Raw genomic sequence first — 14645 nt, 5'->3', positions numbered from 1 at the left:
GGTTCTGTAGAAGAGAGTAATGTACATGTATGCTGGCAAATTATCCATTGCTCAGAATATAATGAAACTCCATGCCCTCTATGACATGCTATAAACAATTTATAACTAATACAAACTACTTTGGGAACTCTTTTATAACTCTTAAGTCTGTGCACTTAATTTCACTACATATATGACATTAGAATCTGTCCATGGGCATTTAACACTAAGCATTTGCCTAAAAGCTTAGGAGAGGATTATATAGTGTCACTGCCACTCTCTGATGAGTACTGGTCAGTTATTCTCATAGAATGACTCTCAATCTGGGTTTGTCCGATGTTTTCTCAAGATTAGACTGAGGTTATTTTTAATATTCCATTTCTCTATTGCTAGAAAAACTACATCAATTGGAATCACTCCCTTCTGACTGTTGTGGTTCCCACCCCACCCACAGAAATGCTCAAGCCCATTATTAAAAGATGGAAAAGAATCTGTAACGGAACTATAATGGTAGAAGGAAGTTAAAATACTATATTGGTCAATTTCTAGTGAGGTGACAGAAATTTGAACTGAGTGGCAGCTTTTGAAGCTCACTTATACTGTTCCTTACCTCACAGTTTTAAGATAAAGAACCACAAGGAGATATGACCTTACACCTATCAGCATGGTTAAACTCAAAGACAGGAAATAACAACTGCTGGTGAGGATGTGAAGAAAAAGGAACCCCTGTGTACTGTTGGTAGGAATGTAAATTGATGCATCCACTGTGGAAAAAAGTATGGAAGTTCCTCAAAAATATTATAATCCAGTATAATCCATATTATAATATTATAATCCAATATTATAATCCATATAATCCAGTAATTCCACTACTATTTACACAAAGACAGCAAAAACACTAATTCGAAAAGATATATGGACCCCTATTGCAGCATTATTTACAATAATCAAAGTATGGAAGCAAGTCAAGTATCCATCCATAGATAAATGGATAAAGAAGATGTATGTGGTATATATGCACGATGGAATATTACTGAGCCATAAAAAAAAGAATGAGATCTTGCCATTCTCAACAACATGGACCTAGAGGATATAATTCTAAGTGAAATAAGGCAAAGAAAAACAAATACCTTATGATTTCACTAATACGTGGAATCTAAGCAACAAAACAAAGAAAAACGGAAACAAATAAAAACGCAGACTCTTAAATACAGAGAATAAACAGGTGACTCCCAGGGAGGAGGTGAGTAGGGGGATGTATGAAATAAATAAAGGGGATTAAGAATGCACTGTTTATTTTTTTTCCCTTTGTAAACGGTTTTATTATCAGTGATATTAACAACACTATCTGCCACTTATATTTACATATCTTTTTTTCATCTTTACAACAGCCTTATAAGGTAGATACAAATATTAGACACATTTCACAGATAAGGAAACAGGCTCAGAAAGGTTAAGAAACTTGCCCAGTCACCCAGCAAATAAGTGACAGCACAGGCCTCTCCCCAGAGAAGAGTTAGTGAACCCCTATATCCCCATCCCTGTTACCTGGTAAAGGCAAACATCCGAACCCCATAACATACAATCTGGGAAATAAGTTTCAAAGCTCTTTGTGACTATGGATCTCACCAAACTCCAGGGGTCAAGGAGAGAACCTTCCAGCAGTGTTCCTGGTCCATTTTGCACATAAATGCACTGCTTATGATGAGCACTAAGTACTGTATATGGAATTGTTGAATCATTGCATTGTACACCTGAAACTAATATATAACACTATGCTAATTATACTTCAATTAAAAAAAAGAATTTTAGGGACAACTGGGTGGCTTAGTCAGTTCAATGTCTGCCTTCATGTCAGGTCATGATCTCAGGGTCCTGGGATTGAGTCTTGAGTCGGGCTCCCCGTCCAGGGGGGAGTTTGCTTCTCCCTTTGCCCCTTGCCCTGCTCATGCTCTCTCCTTCTTTCTTACTCTCAAATAAATAACATCTTTAAAAAAAAAAGAATTTTAACTACAATTTTTAAAAATTATGTTTAAAAAACATTTGAGATCATGGTGCTTCCACACTATGAGATAGAGATGGATGAGGTTGGTAGAATGGACTTAGGGGGTGGACAGTTTTCTTAGCAAAATTCTGCTGGGAAACCAGTCTTTTTTCCAAACAAATTTAAGGGGTTGACTAAGCCCTCCTACATGCAAAAAAGCATATGATTTATGATCTGAAAAATAAGATGGACATGTTGTCTCAGTATTGCTATTGGCATTTAAGTGAATTCTAACCAAGAGTGGTTGGCATGACCATGGAAAGAAAAAGATGACCAGTAAAGTAAATGATATTGCGGCCTGATGGCAAGGGTAAGGTACATCAAAACTATAGGTCTGAATGAACAACTTAAGCCACTTGCAGCTAGAATGATGCTAACAAATCAAGAAGAGACACTACAGAAAAATGAAAATTTAATTTGTAACAGAATAACATGTACTTAAAAAATGTATAAGTTGATATTCAGTATATTTTTAAAATATTTTATTTAGAGAGAGAAAGAAAGAATGTACACAAGTGGAGAAGGGGAGGCACTGAGGGAGAAGGAGAAGCTGACTCCCTACTGGGAAATTTTATGAAGCAGGGAGCCCCACATGGGCTCTGGATCCTAGGACCCTGAGACTACAACCTGAGCTGAAAGCAGATGCTTAACTGACTGAGCCACCCAGGCACCCCAATATTCGGTATATTTTTGTGTGAGCTTACCCATAATGAAAGTTATTTATTGTGAATACTTTTTTGAACATTTTTTAAGTAAAGAATTAGGTTATACTTCTATTGTAGAAAATGGAGTCTAGATGGGTTCCCGAGACCATCAGGTTACTGTAATAGTTTACAGAGTACAGAGACTCCTGGATGTTTGGTACCCAAACGGGATATTTACAAAAATACATTTTTTCACAGACTTCTACATATATACAGATGTATGTATGAGAACAGAATATGCACTTTGGGGAAATTAAATAAATATCATTTGAAAAAGTGGACTTTTAAGTATGGTTATAAATCTTAAAAAGAAACAACTCTAATTGATTGTTCATGTGGGACAAATTCTGGGTGTACTCTTTCTGGATGTACTTTCCTGTTCAATGTTGTTACAACTATGGCACAGAGGGGTAATTATCAGTTTGTGAATTCTACTGTGAAAGAACCAAAGTGATCTCACTGGAAATGTTTCCCAGAGACTCTCCTTTGCTTTCTAAAATAATATAATTGGATGTGAAATGAACTTCTGGCACATATTAAGACATATATTGCAAATGATGGCAAAGTGGAAAAACTAGAAGTGCCTAAATGCTACAGTTGGGCCAGCAAAGGGGGTATAGACTCTTGTGTTTGGAAGCTGGGACATATTAAATTACATAATCTTTTAAAAATGTAATAAACAATTTTCAGAAGGTTCCTAAAACAACTTCATGTTAATCTGGCCTTTGGTAAATAAAACTCTAAGGAAAACTTCCTTCCAAATGTGAATGTGTCACAGTGAAAATCTATTGACATGGAATGAAGATGAAATAAGCAATATTTTCCCTTAAATACAAAGGGATTTATGGCTATGATTCACTAATTAGAAACAATAACATGATTTAAAAGCTATAATAAATTTTATATGAGACTTGTAGTGAGACCAATTTACTTTCATGGATAATTGTCACAGTAAATAGAGGTTATAAACTATGCTATATATTATGGGATATTTTAATTCAGTATGATTAAGACAGAACAAAGCAGATAGTAGATTCTAAATAAATGATGATGATGTTGGATACTGCAAAATCAATTCAAATGGCATTACGCTGTCCTGTTGTATGATGTCCATTTTATAAATGCCATAAGGTTTATTACATATAAGAAGTTGCTTTAGTCTTTCATAATATCTGAAGTTATTAATTGAATTAAGTAAACTTTGACCATAAAAGAGAAGCACTTCATAGAGCTTCATAGGCCAATGTAGCTTGATAAAGCTTATTCTACCTCAAAGAAAGTGTAGGCTTATTCAAAGTTATTCCTTTCTGACTAGTTCATTCTGATGTATTATTGTTCTAATTATTCAAACATAAGCTTGTATAAAAATGAAAATCATGAGTGTTATATAAAAAAAGCAAGTCATAGATCACATTCATGTGCCTTTTTCATTGATCTACTGAGATCATTAAATGAGACAGTTATTTCCCATGGTGTCTAACATGGCATAATTTAATATTTGGCTGCTTGGATATTTCCTTGATATTTGTCACCAATACTGGGCAGTGTTCAATCAGAGAAACTGGATTAAATATTTTTAACATACATGAACGAATACTTTTTCAAAGGAGTGAGGTGAGAGAGAAAATTTTGAAAATATTCTATAATAGAAAATTTTGAAAATATTCTATAAAGGTAGATTTATAGAAAGTATGATGTTTATGTTCTCAGGGTTATGGTTTTATCTATGGAAGACATTTTTTATTTACATTTATAATTACATCATAAAATAGAATAAAGAAGAATAAAGAATTTTTGTCACTTACATACCAGTTTTTTCCTGAGTGTTCTGGAGGAGGGAAAGTTTTATTAGACATCTGAAATGTTACAATATGTAAACACAGTCAATTCCCCCGATTCAGAAAGTACTGTTGTTAAAAAAAAAAAAAAAATTCTACTTAAATATATTTTTCCTGTAAGTATTTCACCTTTTATCTAAGATTTAAACAGCTTATCTCCTTCATATGCATTTCCCCTTTGTCCTACTAGTGGAAAAAGTTGAGTAAATCATATCACATCAGGGCCTCAGATTAGAAAACATATACAAAGTTCATTAGTTTTTCAAAGTATGGCAATTACCCCACTAATGGGTTGCAACTAGTTTTTATTAAAAGAAAAAAAAAAGGAAATTGACTCGATTTGAATAGAAAATATACACACATCATAGTCTGTAAATTTTGTTTCAGTTTTATATATATGGACACATACTGGGTAATGTCAAATGTATTCCTTAATATAGGTTGCAGGCAAAAAAGGTTTGAAAAGTACAGTTTTAATGATTCATAAATACCTTCTAAGTCTAAAATAAAATCATTCAAGTTTCCAGGTCAGAGATCCTAAAAATGATCTCCTTTAACATAGTGACATAGTTTACTGCCTGAGAGACACTAGCAGCTAATCACAAGGGCATTTAGTTGAAATGACTAGAGAATATTTACTCTCTTAATTAGTTCTGTTAATATCCATTGTATTTAAAAGACATTTTGTTGAGCTTTTACCTACTCAAAAAATCCAACAAAATGTTAGGCATAAACAATTTAGTTTAGTCTACAAATATTAATTTGTAGATGTATGTCACATATACATATGCCACATATTGTGGTAAGGAGCTGGGAGATGTAAAATGAATAGGTATGGTCCCAACTGTGTTTATAATTTTTAGGAAAATATCAGATATAAAAAGAGAACATCCTATCCATAACCAAGGAGTAAAGTTCATATGTGCACTACTATGAAATATTATCCTAATAATCACGAATTCAAGATGTTGTTTTTTGAGTATCTAATTCACTCATTCAACAAACATTAACCGTATGCCAGGTGCTTTACTAGGTTGGATGTTCCAAGGCTAAAATGACAAAGTCCATACTCTCAAGGAATTTATATAACAATCAAAAATACAGAAAATAAGTAAACAACAAAAAAAATCAAAGCGGTAAGTGTTATAATGATGTAACAGGCATTAACTAGGAGTCACTTGTTATTGGATAGACAATAGAAAAGAAAGGCCTCCCTGTAAGTAGATAGTTTTAAATAAAACTGAGATATAAGAGACAAAAATAAGACAGCAACTTAAAGCTATGAGAGGAACATTCCAGGAAAAGGGATATTGGGCAAATGCCAGACCCAAGGCAGAGAGGAGTTTGGAATGTTTGAGGAATAGTAAGTAGGCGAGAATGGCTGGGGTTTAGTGAAGAAAGAATAGTAGATGAGGTGAGAGAGAGATGTAGGAGAGAGCCACACTGAGTAAAGCCCTATAAACTGTGGTAGTGTTTAGAGTATACTTTCATTGCCTGGGGGAGTCATTTGAGAGCCATAAGCAAAGGACTTCTGTGGTCTGATTTTTTTTTTTAAGATAGTAGGGGTGCTAATATAGAAAATAGATTTTACACAGCTAGAATGAAACTAACATAGTTTAAGAGGCTATTACAGTCAGTAAGGTGAGAGATGGTTGTGGCTTAGACTGAAGTAGTACCAGTGGAGATGCAAGTAGACTTGGACAAAGTTTTGGAAGTACAATACAGTATTTACTGACAGGCTACATATAGGAGGTGGAGAATCGACAATACTTCCTAGAATTTTAGTTTGTGCAACTAAGTGGATAGTTTCATCAACTGCAGTGGGGAAGCCTATTTGGGGGGTGTGGTGGAAGGAATCCAGAATTCCGTCTGGGATATGTTAACTTGGGGATGTGTATTAGCTATCTAAGTGAATATGTCAAGAAAGCAGAACTGGGTCTCAGAGGAGAATTTGGGATTCATCAGCATATAAGTAGTATTTATAGCCAAAGGACTGGTACCTCCATGGGAGTGCCATGCAATATCTCTTTTAATTTTGATAACAATTCAAAGTAGGTATTTTTCTTTTTATATAACTATAATTCGCTTCTTTTTATACATGAGCAAATGGGGTGCTCAGAGATACACATTCCAAAAGTCAACCAGCTACTAAATATTGGACTTTGGGTTCAAATCTGTCTGATAGAGTTCGTGTTCATTCTATTGTTTTCTTGAAGCATTAGAATACATGAATTTCTGAGTGGAAGGTTTTTAATTTTTTTGAATGAAGAATTTCTAAAAGGTCTGTTAAGTTTGCAGAGAATGAAGCTCATTCAGAATCGATTCCAAGTTTCTAAGTTCAATAGTCTTTTCTGTCCTTATGTAACTTCTCTGTGGCTGATGCTATTGATAGTTCCTTTTTCTTTTTTAAATCCTACTCCCTTGGCTTGTGGGATATGACCCTCCTTTCTCCCTATCTTGATTGCCTCTTCATTGTTCCTTAACTATGGCTATAATGTAGAGATTTTCAGCCTTCTTTCCTCATTTTACATATTCCCTTTACAATTTTATGTTTCCATTGTTTCAAATATTAAATATATGCATATGAATTTAAATTTCTTTTCTTCTACTCCAGACACGTCTCCCTAGCTCTAGTAGACGAGGTCTAATGGTTCCAGAAAGCAAATAGCTTGGTGGGTGAGGGTGGGAAAGGAGGCTCCCCGCCGTGAAGTGGCAGAGGAGGAGCTAAGTGCAGGGACTGGGACGGTCTCATTCGTACATTTATTCCGTATTTCATTCATTCACTTATTTATAAGGATTTACATGTTGGCCGGTCTTACGAGTTTTCAAATCTAGAATGGCAGACGGTGGTGATCCAGGTTGCCAAGAAGACTTCACGTGAACATTTATTTACTCAGTCCTCGGCCACACAAACATAGCGTAAAGGCAGAATCCCGCTCAGTCTCTCAGAGAGATTTAAACAAATTTTTGGAGTGCATCCGTTTAGTCGGACATTCTAAAAAATGGAAAGCAAATCCCATTACGGAAGGAGGAAAGCTGGCAAATAAAGGACTGGAGCAGATGTGACATTGCAGCAGAGCATGAAGAGAACAAGGTCAGGGAGTGGGAAGAAAACGAATACACCTATGTAGGAAAAAATGAAAAGCCGGGAGTGGCGCATATTAAAAAAAAACAAACAAAAAAAACCCCCGCATTTGCTAAAAATCCCTGGTAAAAAAGTCACCTCGTCCTGGGCGGACTTCACCTTCCGGCTCTTAAGTCAGGCGTCCTCGAGTCCCGGAACGCCACCAGCCGCCAGGCTCGCCCCGCCCGCCCCGCTCGCCCCGCCCCCTTCCCCGACTTCCCTGCCAGGGGGCCGCGTGCACGTGCGCGGCGGATCCCGCCCCCTCCGGCCCTCTCGACCAATGAGAAAGGGCGTCGTCGTTCGCCGCCGCCCGGTCGCAGGTCACGTGACGGTGTCTCCCCGCCCTCTCATTCCCTGCCTCTAGGTTCTGAGAAGATGGCGAAGGTCTCAGAGCTTTACGATGTCACTTGGGAAGGTAACTGCGGGCGGGGAGGGCGCGGAAAGACCAAAAGCCCTGGGAAGCGGTTCGGCAGTACGTGCTGCTGCCGGGCGGAGACCTGGATTCTTTGGTCTGTCTTCTGCACTGGAGCTCTCTCCGGACCGGCCAAGCTGAGGAGGTGGCTGAGGTGGATTTTGAGGCTGACCCTCTCCTTGGCCCGGCCGCCGATTGGCGTCTGTGGTGTTCCCCACCGCTTGTGCTCATCAATAGACTGACTGACCGGTGTACCTCCGCGCTGTACAGTAGCCCAGGATGGCTTCCGTTCTGAGACGGGAGGGCCGTCGCGCATTTCATGTGGCTGCTGGGAGGCGCGGAGGCGGCGGGATGGTTCCCTGCTGAAGCTTCCCTGCAGCCGAGAAATACAGGGCCGCCAAGGCCTTTTATTAAGCTGTGTGAGGGTTACGACTCTGTGCCTTAAAGGTCTGTGGAAGACCCGTGAACAAAATTGATCCTCCCACGTGCCACTTTACATTTCGTTCTCTGCAAAACTGGGTCTCTCATTTCTCTTCTTCAATATCCGCTCCCCCATTCCCCTCAAAGCACACTTAGACACGTAACACAACTTTCTTTTTACTTCCTGCCAGTAATTCCTTTTCTGAAAGGGGAAAAGAACTGGTTATTTTAGGTATATGCTCAAGTGTGGTGGACTTCTTCTCCCATTCTACTTTAAGGGAGAGTGTTCTTTAAATCTGGAGGCAGCCAAACTTTGAGCCCGTTTTATAAGAGATTTTTGTGTTCTTAAAAACTTTAGTGGGAAGCATGGTTAAGAGCCTTGAGTTTCTCTAAGGCTTGATAGTTGTGTAATTGAAATTTCTGTTCCCGTTATTTAACGGTAGCTTTAATAGCTTATTTGTTTAGCGAATGCCTTCTTCAAATACTTAAACAGCGACCTGATAACATGTGGACTGAAAGTTATATTGGCCATTTGATGGTGACTGTATCTATCAGATATTACAAAATTGCAAACATATGTGGGAAAAGGTAAAATTCCTTTATACCTGAACTGAATTCGGTAATTTATCATTAGTTTTGTGGCCTTTAGCTCACTGTGAACCTCAGTATTTCTACCTGTATTGGGGGAGTTTATTATATTAAATAAAAGTATTAGCTGCTTAGTGCTAGATCTTGGGTATATTAAATTAAGGAACACACAGTCCTTACCTTTAGGGAATTCACAGTCTAAGGGAGAAGACAGACCTGTAAAATACATAGTTTTATTTTATTTTATTTTTTTTTTTAATACATAGTTTTAAAAGGCTTCTGTCAACTGTATATTCTGAAGCCATATGGTAGATATGTGGCTGTTACTTTTAATGCTTTTTAAAATTTTTTTTCAATTATTTCATACTTTTTAGAAAGTGCTACTTTGAAGGTATGCTCAATTCGGTTTCTTAGGTGATAGGAGCAAGTAGATAATGACCTATTAGCAGATAAGGTAATGATTTAGTAGGTAACTTGGGATCTTACCCTGTGGGTATTGTAAAGAGGAGTGGATTTAGAATAATAAATACAAACTACTTCACAAGTATGATTGAACAAAAGAGAAAACATGTTAAAATGCTTTTACACCATTAAGTGCTTTAGAAAAAGATGATCTAGCTCCTTGTCCATGACTCCCACTTTATCTTAATTATTTCCCCCCTTACTCTTTGGGCTGGCTATGCTGGCTTTTGTTGAATTCCCTAAATGTGTTCTGCTCCTCTTATCTTAGAGCTGGACAGATGCTATTTCTTCCTACTGGGAGTGTTTTTCCTTTCTTGCTCTAGTCTTGCTACCATTATACATTACCGTTTATCAGAATTTCCCTCAAAGGTCATATATTTTGGAGAGCTTTCCTTGACCACCCTATCCTATCCCTTTGCCAAAATTTTTTGAAAAAAAGAATAAAAACAACAAGAAAAGCAACAAAATGTACTTCTGGTCCTTTAACTCTGTGTCCTCATATTATTGAAGTGCTTATCCAATTTGTTAAGTTTTAAAATTTTGTTTCCTAGAATGAAGGGGGGAGGGCCAGCCTGTTTTATTCTTGTGCTAGACATTTTGGAAGAGCTTAGTAATTGTTTACTAAGTGAATTGTTAATAGCATTAATAATAAACATTAACAAACTGTCACAAAAGACTATAAGTCATTTTTCAAGTGTTGGAAAAATTTCTGTACCTTAGGTAGACTTAGGCAGCTCATTCTACTAATAGGCTATAGTTTACTTATTTGGAAAATGAAGGTTTCAGACTTTTCTGGAATAAAAGTTCTGTTTCAGGGCTTTTAAAGAGATCCCAGATTTTTCTTTCAAAGACTTATAGTAACACATTTTTAGGATGTTAGAGGGTGATGGAGGACTCTTGAAGATAGTTTTTTCTTTAGATTTTTTTGGGGAGGGCATGTCAGCTGGACCTGTGTCCTTAAGAATTCCATTGTATAGCATCATGAATTAAAGCTGTGGAAATGGCTTGTTCAAAAAGTACTGTAGTTCTTGTGATAGGAGGATTTGTCACATTTATAAAAGACCCATGTAGTAAGTCTAACACTCTTTTAATCTATTGAGCTCTATAAAAAAAAGTAGAATATATGGTTTACCTATTCAGCCAGTTGAAAATTAATGCTGTTTGTTAGAGTAGTTACTGCTTAGGAGTTTAGAGGTGGGAAAGAGAGTTGTAAGAAGGGTATAGCCAAGTTTCTCAAAAATAAGATATTTGGCCAGGATATGGATAGGATGTCTAGCACACTGCCTTGCCTATAATAGGTACCAAATGAACATTTGTTGAAAAAATACTTGTAAAAATGTTTATTCTCTCTACTTTCTCTTTATTCAGTCCTTCAAACCATAATTTGGTTTCTATGCCCTATCATTCCAGTAAGGTTTCTAGGGAGACCTAATGCCAGTTCTAATGAATGTGTTTTTTTACACCTGTACTATATTTGTTGTTGCATATCACTCCATGAAACATTCTTTCCTTGGTTTCATAATAACATTAGGGGTCTCACTTTTCAGACCTTACCTTTGTGAGTTTTCTGTGTCCATTTATTTGCTCCTTGATTTTTAGTGTCCTTAATAGTTCTTTTCTTAGCACTCTATTATCAGTGGTTTATTAAACCTGAGACCAACAGCCTCCAGGCTGATGGAGGGATAAGTTTTATGTGGTTTTTGAATTCTATGAAATTGTATGTAAAATTGAGTATATGTAAACATGTACATATTTCTGGGAAAAAAAGGGTTCAAAGGTCTCATCAGCTTCAAAGAGTACAAAATTAAAAAGTTAAATGCCTTCTGTGGTTGATCTAATTCACATGTAGCTTTAACTATTGGCCTATATACTAAATAGCATGTTAATTAAATACATATCTGGAGTACTTGTAACAGGCAGTGTTCCACTTCTTGAGGATACAGTGCTGAACATGACAGGCAGGATCCCAGATCTCATGGAACATACCCTGAGATTTCACTTCTAAGCTAAAGATCCATATTTATGAATATGTTTTGTGAAAGTAATTTTTTTCAAGGTAAGAGCTAGGTTGTCACCTTGAATGCTAGCCTAATTTGGGTTCAGCATGTGGGCAAAGGGTGCGATGTTACAGAACAGATCTGTAAAACACTAATTTATATTCCCAAGACACTTAACTCCTCTTTTAAAATAATCTGCCAGGTTGGTGTGCCTGGGTGGTGCAGTCATTTAAGCATCTGACTCTTGATTTTGGCCGAGTTTATAATCTCAGGGTCTTTAGATGGAACCTTGGGTCAGCCTCTGTGCTCAGCAGAGTCAGCTTGGGTTTCTCTTTCCATCTCCCTCTGCCCTTCCCTGCTCCTGCACGCATGTACTTTCTCTCTCTCTAAAATGAATAAATAAATCTTTAGAATAAAATAATCTGCAAGTGAACTGTGGTATAGGGGATAGAGTTTGAATGAATTCTGAGAACCCATGCTTTGGTTCTAAGCATAAGGTTCTGTTGTGATGTAATAAGGGATGTGTATTTGGTATTTTTGTCCCCAGTTGTGTCACAGAGCTCCTAAACCTTTAGAAATTTCTTGAATGATAAGGTTAGTAGCAACAGCTTTTGTTGTATTTAATCTTTTTTTCTGGGTTTTTGACTTAAGAGCCTCTAAGATCTTTGGAGTTTCTAGAATGTTGAGTATCTTTTTGTATGCTAATGAGACTGTTGGTGGCTGGATAGCTTCAGATTGGGGGCTGGTCATCCAAAAGACCAGGGAAAGTAAAAAATTGGAACTCTCATTTCTTGACTTCCTGGGAGAGGATCTGGAGATCAATCCAGATCCTTGGAATGAAGCCCCCATAAAACCCACTAAGCTATGGTGTTTGGAGAGCTTCCAGGTTGGTAAGCACCTCAAGGAAGGTACTACTAGGATGGTGTCTTGCTGAGAGAGAGTATGAAAGTTCCTCTGCTTTTCTTTTCTCTTCTCAACTTTGCCCTATGTATCTCTTCCATTTGGCTTTTCTTAGTTGTAGTTTTTATAATAAATCCATAAGAGTAAGTGAAGCACCTATCTGAGTTCTGTGAGGTATTCTCACAAACCTGAGGAGGAGGTTGTGAGAACCCCAGGCTTTATAGCCAGTTAGTCAGAAATACTGGTGGCCCTGACTCTTGATTGGTGTCTAAGTTTTGTGGGACTGAGCCCTTAACCTGTGGGGTATGAATGACCTACTTTATTTTTTTATTTTTTAAATTATTTTGTCTGTTCATTTCCTCTTGAACTTTGTAAGAATCAGTTCAAGGTTATTTCCTTTGCGGAGTGAGAGTCAAGCTGATTTCTGGTTGTCAGTAGAAGGAATTAACTGTGTTAATTTGATTTTTAAGACCATTTATGATCTATTTTTGTCTTGCAATTTTTTTTAAGACTTTGAGCTATAGGAACTCAGATAATGCGTATGAAAGTAGTGAAAATTCCATGTTTCTTTTATACTTATTCTCTAGGGGCCAGCTTATGTGTTCAACAATTTAACTGTTTAAATCTCTTCTGTGTCTGTAGAAGGAAGAGGTGGTACCCAGATGAATAAATATGTTAGATTTTCTTAGGTAGGAGTAAGAAATCATAAATGTGATTGGAAAATTGGATAGTTCATTCTACCATAACTATATGAAAAAGGGACCTTTTGTTTACTGGATTAGATACTCTTTCCCAGTTATTTCTGTTGTTATCAAAATACTGTTCATTACAACTCCTCAGTTTCCTCTTATTTTATGATATGCAGTGTTGTTCTTGTGACTCTTTTGCTAGTGCTTTTTACCTTACTTTACATTATTTTCACTTATTATTATATATATAATTGAAAGATTTCCTTTGTTCTGATTCTTTTGCTGTTTATTTTCTTGCATAGCTGTGTATCTTTATACATTATATGTACTGTTAATGTTATTATGAAGTTTTATGATGAATGTCCTTTCAGTGCAGACAGCCTAATATGATCCCCTGATTATGAAATTTTACATTCTTGAGTGGGTGAGCTTCAGGAGTACTTTGGATTTTTGAGATTTCTATGAATAATTTTGTGTTCCCCCCTGCACCCCCAAAAAATTATCCCTAGCTTTTATCAAGTTCTGAAAATTGTCTTTAACTTCAAAAAAGTTAAGATCCATAGTTGCTTTAGATCTTAAATCTTTGTAGCAGACCAATCCTATTCATTACTTTTATATAGTTGTAACATTAGTTGTAATGTCTTTTTAATCTTCTAAAGGATCTGTTGCTTTTGTTAAATTTATTTTCTGCTTTATGAATTTTGACATACCATAGACTTAAATCAGTGTGACTTTATTTTCTCTGTCTGAAAAGTTGATTTCAATTTCCTTATCAGTTTTTGACACTGATCAAATATATATGTAATAACAAGCTTTATTTTTTTCAGAAATGCGAGATAAAATGAGAAAATGGAGAGAAGAAAACTCACGAAACAGTGAGCAAATTGTGGAAGTTGGAGAGGAATTAATTAATGAATATGCTTCTAAGCTTGGAGATGATAGTAAGTGCTTTATTCATGCTCTTTCATGTTATGTTTTGGGTTTTAGTTTTTTTATTTTTATTCTTTTTTGGGTTTTAGTTTTTTTAAAAAGCATCTTTTCATTACGTTTTTCCTGCAGTCTATGATTTGCCCCCTATTTAAAAAAAAAAAAATTCAGGATGTCTAATGATGCATTATTTTGAGAAGGATTTCTAAATTGCTGGTTGTAGTGAAGCATTCAAATAGATATTTTTGCTTTAAAGCTCAGAGGGCTATAGTCTTGTTCTGGTCACAATGTATTTCATAAAGAATTTTTTAGTAACGCCTGTGTGGCTCAGCTGTTGGGCGGCTGCCTTCGGCTTAGGTCGTGCTCCCAGGATCTGGGATCGAGTTCCGCATCGGGCTATTCTGAGGGAGCCTGCTTCTCCCTCTGCCTCTTTCTCTGCCTTTCTGTGTCTCTCATGAATAAATAAATAAGTCTGTAAAAAAAAAGAATTTTTTAGAAGAGGAAAGGTATTAAATAATAGATTTTTTTAACCTTATAAGATATTAAAATATTTTATATTAC

General features: G+C 36.4%; 1 protein-coding gene and 1 long non-coding RNA gene across 4 annotated transcripts in view; one reads left to right on the top strand and one right to left on the bottom strand.

Annotated features, from left to right (window-relative positions):
* The window catches only part of LOC140595150 (uncharacterized), a 137990-nt gene extending 130115 nt beyond the window's left edge, over positions 1-7875 (bottom strand). The window contains exon 1 of one of the 2 annotated variants that reach the window (XR_011996545.1): positions 7789-7875. This is a non-coding gene — a long non-coding RNA (uncharacterized lncRNA). The remainder of the gene's footprint in view (positions 1-7788) is intronic. The other variant, XR_011996546.1, reaches the window with a different exon arrangement.
* Positions 7876-7993: 118 nt separating this feature from the next.
* EMC2 (ER membrane protein complex subunit 2) overlaps positions 7994-14645 on the top strand; it is a 47152-nt gene continuing 40500 nt past the window's right edge. The window contains exons 1-2 of one of the 2 annotated variants that reach the window (XM_025994856.2): positions 7994-8104; positions 13985-14098. In XM_025994856.2, the coding sequence (XP_025850641.1) occupies positions 8065-8104; positions 13985-14098 (154 nt within the window). In that variant the 5' untranslated portion in view covers positions 7994-8064. Of the gene's footprint in view, positions 8105-12369; positions 12455-13984; positions 14099-14645 lie in introns of those variants that run through there. The other variant, XM_025994857.2, reaches the window with a different exon arrangement.

The sequence above is a fragment of the Vulpes vulpes genome, chromosome 13 (genome assembly GCF_048418805.1).
Source record: "Vulpes vulpes isolate BD-2025 chromosome 13, VulVul3, whole genome shotgun sequence".
NCBI lineage: Eukaryota > Metazoa > Chordata > Mammalia > Carnivora > Canidae > Vulpes > Vulpes vulpes.
The sequence above is the reverse complement of the archived record's forward strand: the minus strand, read 5'-3'. Positions and strand labels throughout refer to the sequence as shown.